Genomic DNA, 20,831 nt, shown 5'->3' with positions numbered 1-20,831 from the left:
TAAATTTAGAAGAATAGTATCTTAGTGCATGGCAACAATACAACTTAAAAATGTAAGCCAATCAAACTGTGCCTACAAAGATACTTTTTTCCTAGTATTCGTATCTAAAGCATCTTACACATGAAATCAAAATAACAGAAACGTTAGTAACACAAATCAGAACACTTCATTCCAAATACTGAATCTTCTACCTATTATCTAAGTGAACTTAGCAAAATTCGACTCCTCTGTGCTTCAAATTACAACTAAGTTACAAGCATACCTCAGAAGTATTGTGGACGCAGTTCCAGATCACCACAATAAAGAAATCATTGCAATAAGGTGAGTCACACTAATGACTTGGTTTCCTAATGCATATACAAGTTATATTTGCCCTAAACTGTTGCCTATTGAGTATGCAATAGCACTATGTATACAAATGTACATACTTTAATTTAAAAATACAATACTTTATTGCTAAAAATGCTAACGATTACCTGAGTCTTTAGTGAGTGGAAACCTTTTAACTGGTAGAGGGTTGTGCCTCGATGTTGATGGATGCTGACTGATCAGAGTGGTGGTTGCTGAAGGATAGGGTAGATGCAGATGCAGCTATTTTTAAAATAAGACAACTGTGGGCCAGGCACGGTGGCTCATGCCCTGTAATCCCAGCACTTTGGGAGGCTGAGGTGGGCGGATCACAAGGTCAGGAGTTGGAGACCATCCTGGCCAACATGGTGAAATCCTGTCTCTACTAAAAATACAAAAATTAGCTGGGCGTGGTGGTGCACACATGTAGTCCCAGCTACTTGGAAGGCGGAGGATGCAGTGAGCCAAGATTGCGCCACTGCACTCCAGTCTGGTGACAGAGCGAGATTCCATTAAAAAAAAAAAAAAAAAAAAAAGACAACAGTGAAGTTTGTGGCATCAATTCATTCTCCCTTTTATGAAATTTTTATCTGTAGCATGAAATCATGTTAAATAGCCTTTTACCCATAGTAAACTTCTTTCAAAATTGAATCCTCTCAAATCCTGCTACTGCTGTAAAAACTAAGCTTATGCAGTGTTTGAAATCCTTTGTTATTATTTAAACAATGTTCACAGCATGTTCACCAGGAATAATATTTGTCTCAAGAAACCATTTTATTTGCTCATTCATAAGAAGCAGCTCCTCATCTGTTCAAGTTTCCTCGTGAGATTGCATCAATTCAGCCACATCTTCAGGCTTCACTTCCAGTTCTAATTCTCTTGCTATTTCCAGCACATCTGCCGTTACTTCTGCCATTGAAGTCTTGAACCCCTGAAAGTTATCCATGAGGGTTTGAGTCAACTTCTTCCAAGCACCTGTTAATGTTGATACTTTGACTCCTTCCATGAATCACAAATCTTCTCAATGACATCTAGAATAGTAAATCTTTTCCAGGTGATTTTCAATTTACTTTGCTCTGATATATCAGAAGAATCACTATCCGTGGCAGTGATAGCCTTATTAAATTTATTTCTTCAAGAATAAGACTTGAAAGTCAAAATTACTCCTTGATCCATTGGTTGCAGAAATGGAGGCTGTGTTAGCAGGAATGAAAACACTAATATCCTGGTACATCTTCATCGGAGCTCTAGGGTGAATAGAGGCATTGTCAATGAGCAGCAATATTTTGAGGAAAAAAAAACAAACTTTTTTTTCTGAGCTGTAGTTCTCAACAGTGAGCTTAAAATACTCAGTAAACAATGCTATAAACAAGTGTGCTATCATCCAGACTTTGTTGCTTTATTTATAGAGAATAGGCAGGGTATATTTAGGACAATTCTTAAGGTCTCTAGAGCTTTTGAAATGATGAATGACTATTGGCTTTAACTTAAAGTCACCAGTTGCATTAGCTCCTAACAATAGAGTCAGTTTGTCCTTTGAAGCTTTCAAGGCAGCCACTGACTTTTCCTCTCTAGCTATAAAAGTCCTATATGTCATCTTTCCAATACAAAGCTGTTTCACCTATACTAAAAATCTGTTGTTTAATGTAGCAACCTTCACTTATCTCAGCTTTATCTTCTGGATAACATTTTCCAGTTTCTAAATCAATATTTGCTGCTTCATCTTTCGTTTTTTTGTTAGAGAGATGGGTTCTTTCCTTAAACCTCTGGACCAACCTCTGCTGGCTTCCAATTTTTCTTCTACAACTTCCTCACCTCTCTCACTCATCGTAGAATTGAAAAGAGTTAGGGCTTTGCTCTGAATTAGGCTTTGGCTTAAGAGAATGTTGTAATTGGCTTGATCTTCTATCTAGACCTCTCAACTTTCTCCATATTAGTAATAAGGCTATCTTGCTTTCTTATTATTTGTGTGTTCACTGGAGCAGCACTTTTAATTTCCTTCTAGAATTTTTCCTTTACATTCACAACTTGGCTAGCTGTTTTATGTAATAAGTCTAGGCTTTGGCTTATCTTGGCTGTTGACATGTCTTCCTCACTAAACTTAATCATTTTTAACTTTTGATTTAAAGTGAGAGACATGCAACTCTTCCCCTCAACACTTACAGGCCTTTGTAGCATTATTACTTGACCTGTTTTTAATATTGTTAGTTCTCAGGGAATATAAGGAGGCTCAAGGAAAAGGTACCGAGATGACGGAACAGTCAGTGGGTAGAACAGTTAGAACAACACAGTATTTACTGATATTTATCAACAAAGTTAACCAGCTTATATGGGTATAGTTCACGGTGGGTCCCCAAAACAATTATAACAGTAACATCAAAGATCACCATAACAAGTAACAATAATGAAAAGTTTTGAAATAGTATGAGAATTACCAATATGTGACACAGAGGCATAAAGTAACCATAGGTTGTTGGAAAAAATGGCACTGATAGACTTGCTTGAAAGATGGTTGCCACAAATCTTCACTTTTAAAAAATGCAATATCTGCAAATAATACAAAGCTCAATAAAACAAGATATGCCTGTACTCGATGCTAATGATAGCGCCTATTTCATTGATCCATTGGTAATAATCAAAATAATTTATGTATAAGTTCTTGAAAATAGTACTTGGAATATAATTAACAATAAATAAAGGTACGATTAAAATCATCAAAAGTAATAAAGGGAACATATTAATCCTGCACTAGGAGAAGCCAATGGCTCCATACAGTGAAATTTATCAGGGAATGTTCTATATTTGGGGAAAAGGAGTCTTTCTGAGCCTGATATTTAGTGCTGATAAAAGTTGAGAACAATTGGAAATTAATGACAACTTATGCTTCTGTTACCGTGTTCCTAACATTAGTCTCAATGTACATTTGGTATGCTTATGATTTCTTCCTCTGTTTCTCCTCAAGATAGAAGTGACCCTACTTCAAGGCTATGTGGGATTAAGTTATGTTAATTTTCAGATGTGAATCTCAGGTCATGTGAGCATCACATAAAATATTGAAGAATGGGGCCAGGCACAGTGGCTCATGCCTATAATCCCAGCACTTTGGGAGGCTGAGGCAGGTGGATCATCTGAGGTCAGGAGTTTGAGACCAGCCTGGCCAGCACAGCAAAACCCCATCTCTACTAAAAATACAAAAATTAGCTGGGTGTGGTGGCAGGTGCCTGTAATCCTAACTACTTGGGAAGCTGAGGCAGGAGAATTGCTTGAACCCAGGAGGCAGAGGTTGCAGTGAGCCAAGATAGGGCCACAGCACTCCCGCCTGGGCGACAAGAGTGAAACTCCATCTAAAAATATATATATGTGAATGGGCTGGATATTCTCTTCAATTGCCCCTGGGGATTATCTCACTTCCAACCTGTGTTTTGAGAGGCTGAGCTCAAATGAACACATTATCAGAGCACATAAACTTGGCCCCTGAATTGTAAATTCAGCCAATGGAAGGCACTGATGATCAGAGGTAGGGTATTAATTTGACGGGCTCTCTCCCTGCCATGTGTTGGTTTGGCAAAGGTACACGTTCTCTATATTAGTCCAGGGCCTTTGTCAGGCAGGTCATGCAGTTCCAATAAACATTTTCAGCTTAATTATTCAGGTGACCTGACAGCTTCCCAGTGCATATGTCACACCCCTTTTTGGTTCCCTTAACACTTCCCGAAACTTTATATACAGTCCTTTAATTAAATGCCCTTAGATTACCCCTTGAGTATGCCCTTTGTTTCTTTCTGGGGGCCTGATTGCTAGGGAAAAGACTGATGAATCCAGTGAGATACTGAAACAAAAGCAAACAGTGTAATTTTGCATAATGTTGGGACTCGTAGACTATGTTACTTAGACATAACCTTTGGCCATAAAGACAAGTGGTCAAACGATGAATGATGATTAAAAGTCTCAAATTTCTGATGCTATAGTCACAAGATGTGGCAGAAATGGCCATTTGTCCGCTAAATAGTTCATGCTTTCCTTCTAGAGTGAAGTGGTCATCAAGAGTTTGCTGTCCAGGCAAAAAATACATTTTGCAAGCTCAAACCTTGTGTCCAAAAGTGGGCATGCCTTTGGTGGATGTGAATGTGAGACATGCTATTCTAGGTTATGGCTTTCAAGAGCAGGTGTGGATTCATCACCTTCTCTTTTCTTTCCCAGTGGATGGAAGTCAAGGACTCCAATGTTTCACAAGATGAAAGAATCCCAAGTCTCATTTGGAGGAATGCTATCACTAACTAGGATTCCTGGAGCTAAAACATTATGTAAGATATAAACTTTTATTGTGTTAAGTTGCTGATATTTTGAGGTTTATTTATCACAGTAACTAGCATTACACCAACAAATATACAGTATGTAAATTTAGCTTAAGTTTGAAATCCCTTCCTAGCTTTGTTGTTTGAGGCTACCCAGTTATCTCCCACTCTTTACACCCTGGTTTGCCCAATGTGAGTTATCTTTATATCTTTACTATCTAGGTCACCCCTATGCTTCATCTCCTATACCAAATGCAAGTGCGTTCTTTGCACTTACATCTTTTTCTTCTGAACTCACTGCTATCACCTTCAACATCTGCTACATTTTGGAAACCATATAAAAAATGTTCTATCATTGGCCATTCTGAATTCAGTTCTCTCTCATTTCCTTTTTCACCAAGTTGTGTTTTGGCTTAGACTTGATAAACTTCCACTTTCTGAATGAAGGTGCATCTATTCTACTCCTTAAACACAAATATAGTTTCCCACTACTGTGAAAATGTAACCAATTTCAGTTCTTTCACCAACCTGCTCCAAACCACAAGAGGAGTTATTTGTTCCAGCCTCCTGTGTGGACTGCTTTCCTATCAAAGCACCTCAGACATGCATGAGGAAGAAATATACACCTCTCTTCAGTGGGATAGTCCAGCACCAAACACTTACCAGAAATGTCTGTCTTCCAACAAATGTTCAGGTAACCAGTTCTAGCTATTTTGTGCGAGACTTTAGGGTTCATGTTTTTTGTTCTTTGTGTTTTGTTTTGTTTTTTTCTGCTCTATCATGAGGCCAAGATGCTTATTCTAATCTGAGATAGTCTAGTTAAGGGTAATGTAATGTCCGTGAAATGCTAATGAAGTGGAGAAGGAGTAATTAAAGGTGAAAAATAAAAAGAGCAATTAACTTGATAAATACGTGGAACTGTTTTTTCCTCTGCCTCTCTGGAAAAGAAAAAGAATACCTTGATTTGGGAAATTTGTGAAAAAATACAACTCTAATTAACTGAAGTCCTATTAAAACATTCTGCAAATTATCTGATAAATACTAATAAATAAAAAGAGAAAACATAGGTTGAAAAACTGGCAGGATCTCATTGGCCTAGAGTTGTTGGCTACAGTGATTAGTTCTGTCTGCATCATTTAATATCTATATTAGTTCCTGTCTGCTGGTGTAACCAATCACACAGACTTAGGGGATTAATAGAACGTAAATTTATTATCTTAGGGCTCTAGATGTCACAAGTTGAAATGGATTTCAACGGGCTGAAACCAAGGTGTTGACAGGAATCTAGTGGAAGAATCTATACCTTGTCTTTTCTGGTTTCTAGAGCTGCATTTATTGCTTTACTTGGCTCATGGACCCTTTTTCTGTCTTGAAAACCAACAACATAATGTCTTTAAATGTTTCTCAGCCTCCATTATCACGCCATGCTGTCCCTCCAATATCCTACCTCTCGCTTAAAGAGGACCCAGATAATTCAGGTTAATCTTCCCATCCCAAATCCTTAACTTAATGACATCTTCAAAGTCCCTTTTCCACATAAGGTAACTTACAAGTTCCAGTAATTATGACACTGGCATGTGAGGCAGGGGCGTTTCTCTGCCTATCACAATATCCAAAGATAAATTTTAACTATTTTTCTCTGATTAGTGTTTGAATACAAAAAAATCACATAATCCTTTTTGTCCTCTCTGCAGGTTTGTAAAATTACCTTGGAAAACTTATTCGTCTTCCAAAAATGTATATTTAAAAGTATATATTTAAAATGTGTATCTTTCTTTTATTTAATCATGTTCAAGTAACACTGAAGAGATGGGGAGATGTGAGACAGCATTTTTTATCTCAAAAGATAAAGCTAGCATTTGGCTTGGGGGAATCTCTAAATGATGGTTGGAAAAGAATACATATAATTCATTGATAAGGTGTGACATCAAAGATAAGGATAACAGAAGTATACTATTAAATTTATTTAATTTGGCAATTTCCATATCACATGTATTCCAAGTTATGCGTTGCATTTCAATGCATTGGAGCAAAGGTTCTCTTTTTCCTTTTCTTTTACACATTCCAGGCCCCAACAACTCTCAGTAGAAATGCCAATGTTAATTTCTTTTTTTACTCAATCTCAATCCATCCTTGCCCCATCTTTTTTATCTACTTTCTCTAACTTGGTTTCATTTTTCCTATTCCATGGTTAGGAGCATGGTGTCTTGTGATGGCGATTTCATGTATTTTCTGCATGGGGTTATTAACAGCATCCATTTTCTTGGGCGTCAAGTGTAAGTACAAAAATATATTTTCAAAATAACCTATATTGATATATGTATTATACACTACAAATAGCTTATATATAATGATATATGTAGGTAATTATGTATAGAACTTCATAATTTATAAATGGATGGAAAATCAATCAAGTAATATGTGAATGCACATAAATGATGTAAAATAATAGCCTCAAATTTCAAGCATTTGATAGACCTCTCTGAGCACTTGGATGCCACTGATAACTTTCAGTGATCTATTGCATGTTTTTTAACTCAAATTATATGCTGTAGGTCTCTGGGAGAAACAGTGAAAATAATAACATATTCTGATTCAATTTGTGAGTCATGCTAACGTGCTAAAGCATTCAATTTGAAAGATTTCACATTCTGCTTTTCTGTTTCTAATACATATTTAATTTAAATTTGACTTTTAAAGAGTATTTATATTACGCAAGTTTCAATTTAAAATGTTTAATGCAAACCCGAGAGCTTTGTTCGGCCACATTTAACCACATTGCTTTTTAGTCCAAATAGAAGAAATGTTTTCATGTTTGACAAGTGCAATTTTTATAAAATTTAATAATTACAGAGCTTCAGTTTCCAGAAAAAGAACTATGAACCTCTAACATCACTCATGCTAGTACTAAGAAAAATGTACATTAAAAGACAGAGGTGAAGGGTATTGTTTGGATAGATGTTTCTTTCTTATATGCCTTGGCAAATCATATCTCTATCTAAAAGACATCAGCCAGAGAGGAAGAATTATGAACTCTGAGAATAAGGAAGGGAAAGGTTCAGATTCGCATTCACAAAATATGGGAAGTTTGCTCTTGCTCAGGTAATGTCATGAGCTTCATTTTCTGCTGGTTTTTATAGGAAGGTTTTAAGAATTGCAAAGAGCTTAATCAGTAATTGTTACTTTGTCTATCTCCTCAAATAAAGTTTCACAGCTTAACAAAAATGTTAGAACTTCAAGACAGCTTTCTTTTTCTCTATCTACTCTCTTTGTGTCTTATTAAAAAATACATATTTTAGGCAAATGTGAGTTCATTATTTTTTAAGAAGCATACATATTAAATACTTGTTTATCAAACACAATAGAAACAGTTTATATCTAAAAGACCAGTTAAGTCAATTAACATCTAATAATCTACTTCTGCAAAAATTGAGGACTTTTAATGACACATTGCCAAGCTTCATTGTACCTCTACAATGTAAAAATTCATATTTAAATTGCATTGCAAATATTTTAAAGTGCTGTTTAAATGTTAATTCTATATAATGAATTTCAATGTTATTTTACAAATAATTATTTGGGGTAAGAAGATTTTGAAACCTAAAGTATAAAATCATTTCCAATTAAAAACAAAAATTAATTGAAGATGCAACATCTTGAAGCAATGTTGTCAAGTGAATGGGATATATAATTTGTTTTTTATATAAACATAAATCTATAGTCTCCAATTGCCAAATATTTTTTCTACTATATAGACAAAAATCATATATTACATAATAAGGATGATTATAAGAGTATACTTTAGTCCAGGCGTGGTGGCTCACGCCTGTAATCCCAGCACTTTGGGAGGCTGACGCGGGTGGATTGCCTGGGGTCAGGAGTTCGAGACCAGTCTGGCCAACATGGTGAAATCCCATCTCTACTAAAAATACAAAAAAATTAGCCAGGAGTGGTGGCATGCGCCTGTAATCCCAGCTACTCCGGAGGCTGAGGCAGGGGAATTGCTTAAACCAGGGAGGTGGAGGCTGCCGTGAGCCAATATCGCAGCACTGCACTCCAGCCTGGGCAACAGAGAGAGATTCTGTCTCAAAAAAAAAAAAAAAAAAAAAAAAAAATACACTCTACATTTTCCATGTTGTCAAAAGATTTGCTGTTCAGTGTATACGTAAGTGTCTTCTCGGTCTAGTAAAGGAAATCTCTTTATATAAAACCTATAAATCATGTTCTTAAGATGGTGAGTTATTTTAAACTGTCTTAATTGTGACCCAGCAGTACCACTTTTGGAAATTGTTCCTATGGATAAACCTGCAATCTAACAATAGGGGAAAAGCCTCAAATACCCACCACATTGGTAAGAGACCATGTTAATAAATAAGGGTACATCATCTACACAACAGAATACCTGGAAGCAAGAACAACAAAAGAAAGAAGAAACACTTCTGTATGTAAAGCGCAAAAAAACGGCATTTAAAACTTGGCTGATGAGATCAGTTGTACCCAAACATCAGCATCATGCAATATACCTGAGTAACAAACCTGCACATGTACCCCCTGAATCTAAATAAAAGCTGAAATTATTTTTTAAATGTATATGCTATGTTACAATTTGACTAAAAATGAACATTTTCTTGAATTTAAACCAACAACGGAAGGTTATATAAGAAATACTAAAAGTGAGGACAAGAGGAGTGAGATAAATCGTGACGATGCAGAGAAAAAGATATTTCAATGTTTACTGTTTGGATTTTTTAAAATGTTTTAATCCTATGAAAGAAGCGTATCTTTAAAAAAAGTTAACTCCCCAAACACAAATTGTATGAAGAAAATGTTACTTTGATGAGGATAAAAGAAACATAGCTAGAAAACCATGTGCTTAAGACTTCCAGTAATTTCTAGAAAATTCTTACAAATAAAAGTTTTTGCTTTTTAAATTTTGTCTTAATAGCTAAAAATGTATACTTACAAAACTTAAATACCACTATACAGATGTAAAGTATATTTTCCTTTAGCTTTTGTTCAAGTGCAGTGACTATGAATTTTTATTGTTGTTTTTAAATTTATAATTTGCCTAGGTCTTCTTATACATTTTGAACACTCAGGGCTTTAAAAAAATACAACCAGTTACCATATTGAAACTGTTGTGTTAAGCAATAAGCAGCTTCTTAATGTGAAACATTCTGTTCAATAACTAATTACTTGTCCCAGCTGGTTATAGATTATGTTATAGCCAGTAGGCTTTGAGTTACAAAAGTCATGTTTATTTTTTAATAAATATTCCATTTTGATTATGTTCCATTTTAAATTAAAATGTTACATCCAATTCTCTTTATGAAAACTTGCATTGTAAGACAAATGTCAAAACATATTTAACTTATATACATATATATTTTTTAAATAGGACCATGTTTCTGACAAAAAGTAGTAAATGAAAATTATAACCTTTTGTTTAAAAGCATCATAACATGAATATAATGAAAGTGCTAATTACAAATTGCTCATATATATTACTAAAGGACAGTTCATTCCTACCTGACAATAGAAGGACTGGCAAAATTAATTAAGTCATATTTATATAAAAGAATACAATGCCATTATTTAAAGAAATCTTCTAGAACCATTGTTATTGTTTTGGAAATATGGTTATGCAATATTTTCTCATGAAAGAAGCAGATTTCTAAAAAGACATTTATATAAACATATGGTTTTCTAAAGGTTGTATATAAAATACTTTTCTATATACGTACATAGGAAAGAGTTTCAATAGATATAAACTAAATACTAATGGCCATATTTGAGTGGTAGGTTTCAAAGTAAGTAGACTTAATTTTTCGTTTTCTTCCTACTATTTCACATTTTCTAATTTTTCTACATTATTTATGCCATTAATTTTTTATTAAAAAAACTATAGTTCAAAACATTTTCTAAGAAATCAGCTTTTTTATTTGTTTTTACTGTTCATTTTCTTAATTCATCAATTAGGTATAATGTATAATATCATATGACAAATAATTTTATTTGGGGGATGTTAAAAGTATTTTGTTATTTTTCCCTAGGTAATTATATTGTTTTGTCTTTAGTCCTCATTGCAAATTTATTACAACTTCAACCCCAATAAAGGTGCTATATTTTGCTTCCCATTTAGGGTGAAACTCTAAGAGAAGTCTCATTTCTCTTTCTCCAGTTTTATTACAGTTTCATATAGTATAAGCTGTTCAGATAGTAATAAACAAACAACAGCAGCTTCTATAATATGGCTAATCTAAAAAAGCATCTAAATATAAAATTTTAGATTTATATATTGAATCTAAGAGGAAAATTATTATTTTTCAATGTCTAAACATGCCAGATCATTAATAGGATAAAATTGGCGCATCACTGTCCTACACTCGACTCTGGTTAGATCCATCATTTTGCTAAAAAGAGGGAAAAAACTCCAAGCAGCTGACAGCGTGAGTTTTTTTTACCTATCCACAGACGGACAGGGCATAAACATCTGCTTTGTCTAGTCCATGGCTTTTGATGTCTGGTATTTTCTTCTCAGCAGCAATGTTGATAAGTAAAACAGATCAGAATATGTAGATATGTAATTAAATGGTTTTTTTTTTCTTTTCTTTTCTTACTCTTTTGCCTAGGCCAGAGTGCAGAGTGCAGGGGTATGATCTCACCTCACTGCAACCTCTGCCTTCTGGGTTCAAGTACCTCTCCTGCCTCAGCTTCCTGAGTAGCTGGGATTACACGTGCACGTCACGACGCCCAGCTAATTTTTGTATTCTTAGTACATGGCTTTGCCATGTTGGCCATGGTGGTCTCGAACTCCTGACCTCAAGTGATCCACCCCCCTCAGCCTCCCAAAATGCTGGGATTACAGGCAAGAGCCACCGCGACCAGCCTGTCTTGGTCAGAAGATTTTTGTGTGTGATCTTGGTTACCTCCGTTTTGTGGTTAAAAATATGAACATAATTTTAGAGATTTGCCCATTTGTTCTCCTCTTTTGTTCTGTTTCTCTCTACAAGAGGATTTTTAATCCTAAAGGTCTGGCTGACATGCATAGGTATTTTGATTTGTTTCTTAATTCACTAATTAATTTTTCTTGATGCCATTCTCTCTATACAATATGTCTATTGAATAGCGACAATCTGATAATGATTAACATATCATAAACTTATTTTAAACCAATTATATAACTGAGTAGAATCAATTTACCTGATTCCAAAACCTGTATTAATTAAAGCTAGGTGTATTAGTGGACAAAAAGACAGCTATAAAATACAATAAAGAATCCAGAAATAGACTCATACAAATATGCCCAAATGATTTTTTCAGCAGTGCAAGTCAATTGAAAGAAGAAGGATAGGCTTTTCAACAAATGGTGCTGGAGAAATTAGACATCCATAGGAAAGAAAAAATAAAGGAAAAAGAAAATAAGCCTCAGTCTTATACCTTACACAAAAATTAAAAGTTAACTCAAAATAGATCACAGTCTTAAATGTAGAGCATAAAACTATAAATGTTTCTGAAAATATAAGACAAAATCTTCAGAATCTAAAGGTGGGCAAATAATTCTTAGACTTACATCAAAAAATGATTAATGAGAGGAAAAACTGGTAAGCTGGATGGACCTCATCAAAATGAAACGTACATACTCCGCAAAAAACACTAGGAAGAGGATAAAAAGACATGTTACAGGCCAGGTGTGGTGGCTTATGCCTGTAATCCCAGCACTTTGGGATTCCTTGAGTCCAGGAGTTCAAGACCATCCTGGGCAAGAAGGTACGACCCCATCTCTACAAAAATAAACAAGTAAATAAATAAAAGACAAGTTACAGACTGGGAATAAATACTTGTAAATCAATATCTGACAAAGGACTGAAACCTAGAATGTACAAAGAACTCTCAAAACTCAACAGTAAAAAACTAGAACATCCAATGAGAAAATGGCAAAAAGACATGAAAAGACATTTCACCAGAGAGAATATACAAATGTCAAATAAGCACAAGAAAAGATGTTCAATGTCATTAGCCATTAAGGAAATGCAAATTAAAACTACAGTGAGATATTACTACATACATAATCAGAATGGCTAAAATAACAGTAAGTGACAACATCAAATGCATGTCAAGCTACAGAGAAAGCAGATCACTCACTCGTTCCTGGTGGAAATGTAATATGCTGTAGCCACTGTGGAAAATAGTGTAGCAGTTTCTTAAAAATCTAAACTTCACACTTCATTAAAACACAGCAATTGCACTCTTGAGCGTATACCTCATAGAAATGAAAATTTATGTTCACACAAAAACCTGTACATGACTGCCTATAGTAGCTCTATTTGTAATGACTAAAACCTGAAAACTACCCGGATGTCCTTCAGTGGGCGAACAGTTAAACTAGTAGTGATAGTCCATATCATGGAATTCTACTCAACAATACGAAATAGGTGAGCTATTTATTTAAACAACAGTCTGCATGAGTCTCCAGAGGATTATTCTGAGTGAATGAAGCGAAGAGCAAAAGGTTACGTACTGTAAGATACCATTTATGTTTCATTCATGTGATAGAAAAGGAACACAAATTAGTGACTGCCAGGAGTAAACAAGGGTGAAGGCAAGAGGGAAGTGGGTGTACTTATAAAAGGGCAAGGACAGATCCTGATGGTAATGGAGGAGCCGAGTTTCTTGATTGTATCAATGTCAATATCCTGGTTGTGCCATTGTACTATAATTCTACATGTCTATGTACTGATATGGAACTATGTTCAAATATGTATGTTAATGATAAAAGGTACAAAACCATGTAAACATATTGTTACCATTTGTGTTAAGGGGAGAGAGCGAGTTTTATATTCATTTGCTTTCATTTGTAAAGTTTCATTTTGTTTTATGTGTAACATTCAAAAGCTCCCAAATAATAAAAATTAAATTGGTAAATCTGGTTGGGGGGAGTAAAATCGAGTGAATTAAAAAGGGGTGCAAGAGAAATTTTGTTCCATGTCCTTTGTAGTGTTTGATTCTTGTACAATGTAAATTTTAAGCAAAAACTAAAATAATACAAATTCAAGTCTCAAAAATAATAGTAATTTGTAGTTATCTTTAGTCTGTGTTGAAGGATTCTTTTGCTATAAAATGTCAGTATTTTATTAGGAATCATTGGTGTCATTTGAAGTGTTGCAGGTGTCCACCATTGCGATGCAGCAGCAAGAAAAACTCATCCAACAAGAGAGGGCACTGCTAAACTTTACAGAATGGAAGAGAAGCCATGTCCTTCAGATGAAATTTTGTCAAACCTTCATGCAAAGCTCTTTCAGTTCAGGTAATGGATAAAAATCAGTTTCCACTGTATACATCTAAATATATACACCAATACCTGAAAAGTAACAGTGACACACATTTTGTTCTCTGCAAAACTGTTAGGATTTCATAATAAGAGTAACATAATTTTGATCACTCTTTAGTTCAATCTTATTATAACATCCAATACTATGTGGAAACACCAGGGATCCAAAAGAACACAACTAAAGGAAATGTACTGTCAAATGCCAAAGAGGTGTGTGTGCAATTAGTAGGTCGGATTAAAAAAATACATGCACACACACAAAAAGACATTGTTTTATCTAGCCATTCAAATTTGTAAGGGTATTTTAATTCTAGCTCCAAATTTCCCAATATATTTAGATACTGTTTTAGTTTCAAGTTTAGATAGCTTTGAGCAGAAAAATTCATTTTGAAAATGAGTATTTACCACAAAATTCTTTTACGATGCAGGACCTAGCTCTTTTTTAAAATTCTATGAATTTACTCCAGTTTAATCTTTTATATGCTTTACAAGCATTTTAAACCTAATGCAGTCTATTTCTACCTGTCATATAGTTTGTCAAGTATTCTATGGTTACTTAATTGGCATTTCATAATGCTTGTACATATAGTTTAGAGAATTAACTTTCCTAGACTGGATACCATTTACATAATTGCCAATGAGAGATGTCAAAAATCAACCATAGTTCTTTCTGATTAAAATTTAATCAAGTATTTGAAGGATCACTGTGTGCCCAACAATGTCTCTATATGCAGCAGACCACTGCAAACTCGAGTGAGACCCACCTCTGAGCCATCAACCTTCAATAGAACAACAACATCCATTTTGGAGACCTACAAATCCAACACGTTCTTCAACGTCACAAATACCATTGTCTACATTATTTATACTATAACTCTAACAATGTTCAGGATATTGGTTAGCAGGGATTCCAAACAAAAGGTATTGAAGAGCTTTAAACAACTCAACATCTGGCCCATGGAAGCTACTGATGAGTTATTTCTTAGCCTAAATACAGGGACTGTCTAGAAACCAGAGTTGTGGAAGTTTCAGTGTCTTTCGTTCTATAAACCTGTGCCAGAAACACTTGGTCAAATTCTCGGTCTTTGGTCCCCCTTTTACATATTTGACCATTCTTCTTTTGTGACTATATTCCATCTTAAAACAGGTTCCATAAAACTGATTAAACATTAAGGCTTACTTCTTAGTTGTATCAGAGTCCTAAACTAAGCATATTGTTCACTTATGTTCTTCTCCAATTTTCCTCACCTGCATGTTTTCAAATCACTTCTTAAGGTGGATTACTTGTTCTCTCCATTATCTATAAAATATTTCCTTGTTTAGCTCAAGGAATTTAAACATAAATTCAAGGCTTATGATTCAATCCATGCAATGGTCCAGTACATTTCCGGCTAAATTGGGACAGTAAGATTAACCGACATGAAACAATAAGCAAATAAGTGAAGACAATAAATGATGTGAACTCAAAGAAAGGAAAGACTGATAAAACGGGAATAATCAGATTAACTATTATAGAAGATAAAAAAATTAGTTAAATATATCCCACAATTAATTTCATATTTAAGTTAAAGGCCCATTGCATGTAGAACGTATTACATGAATCTTACTCTATTGAGCCTCAGAGAAGCTGAAATTGGTAAGTGCTACATCATGTGAACCATTATGTTATGGGATTCAGCCTCACTGAGGGTGAGGCAAGGGGCTTTTTGGGGGATATATGTTGTTAATATTTTACAATAAGATACTAAAGTAAAATGTTTATATTCAAAGCCCATAACTGCAGTCCTTGTCCAAACAATTGGATTCAGAACAGAGAAAGCTGTTACTATGTCTCTGAACATTGGAAAATTTGGCACACCAGTCAAGAGAATTGTTTAAAGGAAGGTTCCACGCTGCTACAAATAGAGAGCGAAGAAGAAATGGTAAACACTGTTTTGTGGTCTCATGTTTTCTGAAAATACCATTTTACTTATTAAAAGAAATCCCTCATTCTCATAAGATAAAGTTCCTTAATATTGTATAACAGCAGTATAATTGTAAAAATAAAGGTTTAAAAGAGACAAAGTTAGAATCCGTATGTTTTATTTTCTTTTTAATGGGAAAACATAAAAACAGGATGGTTATCTGAAATTGAGAAGAATATGTTTGTTCTATGTCCTTGGTTAATTAAAAAAAGGAGGGAATAAGGAGAATACTATTTCATAGCATGATAATCCACTTCAAGATGTACGTACATTATAGTTGCAGATATGTTTTAAATGTATTATTTTCAATGCTGTAGGCAAATATAACAACCTATAATAATCTTGTAATTATCAAGAAAAAACAAGTATAAAAACTGAAGTGATGCCATGAAATAAATAGGTCTTGAAAAATAAGTATCTGCTAAATGAAATGTTTAATTGGCATTAAATCTAGTTTACCAACATCTTAAGAAGTGAATAGGCTGGATGGGATGATTCACACCTGTAATCCCAGCATTTTGGAAGGCCAAGGTGGGTGGATCACCTGAGCTCAGGAGTTCAAGGCCAGCCTGGCCAACATGGTGAAACCCTGTCTCTACTAAAAATACAAAAATTAGGCGGGCATGGTGGTGGGAGCCTGTAATCCCAGCTACGTGGGAGGCTGAGGCAGGAGAATTGCTTGAACCCAGGAGGCAGAGGTTTGCAATGAGCCGAGATAGTGCCATTCATTGCACTGCAGCTTTTGCAACAAGAGCAAAACTCCATCTCAAAAATAATAATAATAATAAAATAAAACAAGTGAACAATAAGATGTTTCCTTGAACTCATTCTACCCATAAATATATGTGAAATAGAATGCAAAATTGCACACTTAGGTGCTATAAAAAATGTATACCTGCTATATTCAGTAATTACATGAAGTTCATTTCAACAAAAATCATGAGAAAATAATTTGTTAAGGATATGCAACAAATCAAGAACACTTGAAGTAAATTATTACAATTATATGCTCAAAAAGTTATTTTACGTGTAAATTTGATGACACAAATTAGAATGCTTCTTCTAACCGAATGTGCTCATACTTAAGTTACCCCTGGAATCTCATGAACTATTTTTCCACATCGAAGTATTCTGAGAAAGACTATTCTATGTGGTCTATGATGTCAAGAATATTTTTACTTTTGATATTGAAGGTTCAGTATAACACTTTCTTTTTTTTTGACGTATACTACCTGCCGGGCTCTGAATATGTTGAAACTTCCCAGTTGTTTATTTTTTTCATAGTCTTTAACACCACAAGGATCACACAGCAATAGAAAATAGTCTAAAAAATGTATCTGCACTTTTTTATAATACTCCCTTCTCTCTTTTTCCAGATTTCAAGTTCCCATTAATTTCTAGCTAGGCACAATGTCACACTTTATATTTCACTAGAGTTTTGTTTGTTTGTTTTCTCATTTCACAGTTCAGGTCTTATCTCTTATAGGATTTTATCACTGGCAGCTTGAGGAAGATTAGAGGAAGCTACGATTACTGGGTGGGGTTGTCTCAGGATGGACACAGCGGCCGCTGGCTTTGGCAAGATGGCTCCTCTCCTTCTCCTGGCCTGTAAGTCTCTGAGTAAAATGCTACAAGAAAAGTTAGAAACATGAGGGAATTCAAAAGTTTATTTTACCTTGTATCATGAATTTTCTCCAAGGGACAAGCAGCATGATAATGTTACAGGCGGCTAATTGGGATTTTTTTTTTTTTTTTTGAGGCAGAGTCTCGCTCTGTCGCCCAGGCTGGAGTGCAGCGCCGTGATCTCGGCTCACTGCAAGCTCCGCCTCCCGGGTTCCCGCCATTCTCCTGCCTCAGCCTCCTGAGTAGCTGGGGCTACAGGCGCCCGCCACCTCGCCCGGCTAATTTTTTGTATTTTTCGTAGAGACGGGGTTTCACCGTGTTAGCCAGGATGGTCTGGATCTCCTGACTTCGTGATCCGCCCGTCTCGGCCTTCCAAAGTGCTGGGATTACAGGTTTGAGCCACCGCGCCCGGCCTAATTGGGATTAAAGCTAACAAAATTATGAATAGCTTCATGCCAGGCCGGGCGCGGTGGCTCAAGCCTGTAATCCCAGCACTTTGGGAGGCCGAGACGGGTGGATCACGAGGTCAGGAGATCGAGACCATCCTGGCTAACACGGTGAAACCCCGTCTCTACTAAAAAATACAAAAAACTAGCCGGGCGAGGTGGCGGGCGCCTGTGGTCCCAACGACTCGGGAGGCTGAGACAGGAGAATGGCGTGAACCCGGGAGGCGGAGCTTGCAGTGAGCCGAGATCCGGCCACTGCACTCCAGCCTGGGCGGTAGAGCGAGACTCTGTCTCAAAAAAAAAAAAAAAAAAAAAAAGAATAGCTTCATGCCTTCTAAGTCTTTCTCCTTCCCAGCCCTGCTACTATTATCTTATAGAAAATTCACCTCACAATTTGAGTATCTGATGAATAATATAATTATCAAGTGTGTTTCTTTTGTATTGCTTAGTATGTAGAGAGTAACTATTCATTTCCACATTAAGCTTTTCAGATGGCAGTGGGGAGATGGAGAAGCAGAATCAGGTTCCTTAGTATTTTGAAAATTAAGAGTCAGCAAAGACATTCTAATTTAGGGACTGTCTTTGGGTATCTATGTTTTCGTTTTCTTTACATGCTGTTTTTGTTCAAATTATATTAACATTCCTTATTGAGAGAAATAAGCAGTTACTGAAGAAGGAGGACGAAACCACCACAGGAAGGTGCTATGTTAATACAAAACAAAACAAGTAGCTACACACATCTCATTAGTTACCCTCAGGAACATCTCTGAAACCCCCAAATCTAACCTCAGAAATGCTGACTTGCCTTTCCAGGTTGCCAGTAGAGATATCCCAGTCAACCAACCAAGTCTGTGGATACATCAAAAACAGTTCCCTTCTTTCGTCTAACTGCAGCACTTGGAAGTATTTTATCTGCGAGAAGTATGCATTAAGATCCTCTGTCTGAAAGAAATTGTGTTCAAAGTGTTCTATTACATTATTATTTGGAACAGGCCATTGGAAAACCCACCCTCCAACACCCACGCAAAAAAAAAAAAAAAAAAAACAGAACAGTAAACCAAAATGTGGGCAATGAAATTAGTAACCTGGGACTCAATAATACACTTGGGAATATTCTTCCACACCGTCCAGATTTCATTCGATATTGTTCATATTGCAAGAATAAAACTTATTTAGAGCTACAGAGGACAAAACCCCGAAGAATTGAGAACAAACGCACGGAAATCATTTTTATTGTTTAGAGCCCAGAATGACTGTAAATTTCACACAAGGTACAGATCTATGTTGTTGGGGGAGGTGAAGCAGTTACAGCTGACTAGTATTTTTAAAATAAATAAATAAATTTGGCCTTTTAAACTCACTGTCTGTGAGATCTTTCCATGCATTTTCTAGCCTTTCAGGCATTATGTTATCAGACTGATAGGATAGAAGAACAGAGAGATGAATTTCCAAATTGAAAGAAAGACAGATTTCTATCTGCAGCCTGTAAGACAATGTACTTTTTAAGATTCGATTTCTACTAGAAAGATGAACTACTAGAATTGGACATAAGCAGAAGGAATAGTCGGGATGCCAGGATCAGAATGTTCTCCAGAGAATTCTGTGAATTCTCTCTTTCCTCTCAATGACCATCCCTACCATTCACAAATCAAAGGGCTCATGGTCTGGTCCCTCAGGGTTAACACGCCAGCACTTTCGATTACATCTTTCAGTGCCTCAATTGCCTCGTTGTAAAATAACAACAGAACTTACTTCAAAATATTGTATGAGTATTAGACTGTAAATATATGTCAGTGCCGAGAATAGTCTTGCACAGAGTTGAACACTATCAGTGCTTGGTTTTGTTCTCTGGACTATATCACCAGTCATCTCTACACATCAACCATTATTTGTGCATCCCAGACAAAAATGATCCCTTTTTTTGTTCCTGTTGCAGGGATATTGAGAAGTGAAAGTTTATGGGTAAAATGTCAGCAACTCTTTGGAGAGAATATCTGCTTTAAAGTTAATGGATTCTCCTCAAATAAATCCATAGACATTCTCTGTCCTAAGTCTGTAGGCTCCCTGAAGCATGGACTATCTTATCCCCAAGAGACGATTAATAGCAAAGTACCTTGTGATCTACAGAAAGAACAGATTCCTTAATTATTATTATATTACTTGTTACCACTTACCGTCCCTACAGGAATGCCTTACCACTTAGTAGGTTCTCAGTAAATATTTGCTTAATTCAATATAAGTTTATTTAATTCTTCATTTCTCACAAGGAGGAGCTGAGATTCATTAGATTATCATCTTTTCTTCCTAAGCGTAAAGACATCACTTAAATATATAAAGTAAAAATAAAACCTAATTCTCTGAGTCACTGGAAATCATTTAAATGAAACTAAATATCCTCTTACCTAAATGTCCTTTTACAATGGGTAAGGTTGTGTAAGGATGAGAAGAGCATGTTTTTGCTTATTTACCTTGACCTAGAGTTTAAATGTGGGAGTTTAAGTAAAAGAGATTTTTCTCTAATTTTCTGCCGAACCTGAAAAAGGAGAATAGCAGAGAAAACACAGCATATATTGTCTCCTGTGTTCGATTTTTACAGCCGACAGCTGGCAGCTGAATGTAATAACCTGGAATAAAGGAGAAACAATAGCAGAATTTACTAGCAAAGATTGTTTGCCTTAAAGATTCTTCAAAGCATTGTCATGGAACTACGTTTAGAGAAAGGATATGAAGCATTTATGATCATTCTTTAAAAAGTACAATAAAGCAAAAGGCAAACATTCTTCAACTGATGTCATCCCGTTGTATGATGCAGTATTTTCAAATT

General features: G+C 35.5%; 1 protein-coding gene across 1 annotated transcript; it reads left to right on the top strand.

The window, feature by feature from the left end:
• The first annotated feature begins 5,246 nt into the window (after positions 1–5,246).
• CLEC9A (C-type lectin domain containing 9A) lies at positions 5,247–18,953 on the top strand. Its single transcript, NM_001194664.3, is given in 6 exon segments — positions 5,247–5,337; positions 6,839–6,919; positions 13,804–13,950; positions 15,745–15,896; positions 17,425–17,546; positions 18,821–18,953. Coding segments are annotated over 6 exon segments (726 nt in total).
• The last annotated feature ends 1,878 nt before the right edge of the window (positions 18,954–20,831 follow it).

The sequence above is a fragment of the Macaca mulatta genome, chromosome 11 (assembly GCF_049350105.2).
Source record: "Macaca mulatta isolate MMU2019108-1 chromosome 11, T2T-MMU8v2.0, whole genome shotgun sequence".
In the NCBI taxonomy this organism is placed as follows: Eukaryota; Metazoa; Chordata; class Mammalia; order Primates; family Cercopithecidae; genus Macaca; species Macaca mulatta.
Note: the sequence above shows the minus strand (reverse complement) of the source record. Positions and strands in the feature narration are given on the sequence as shown.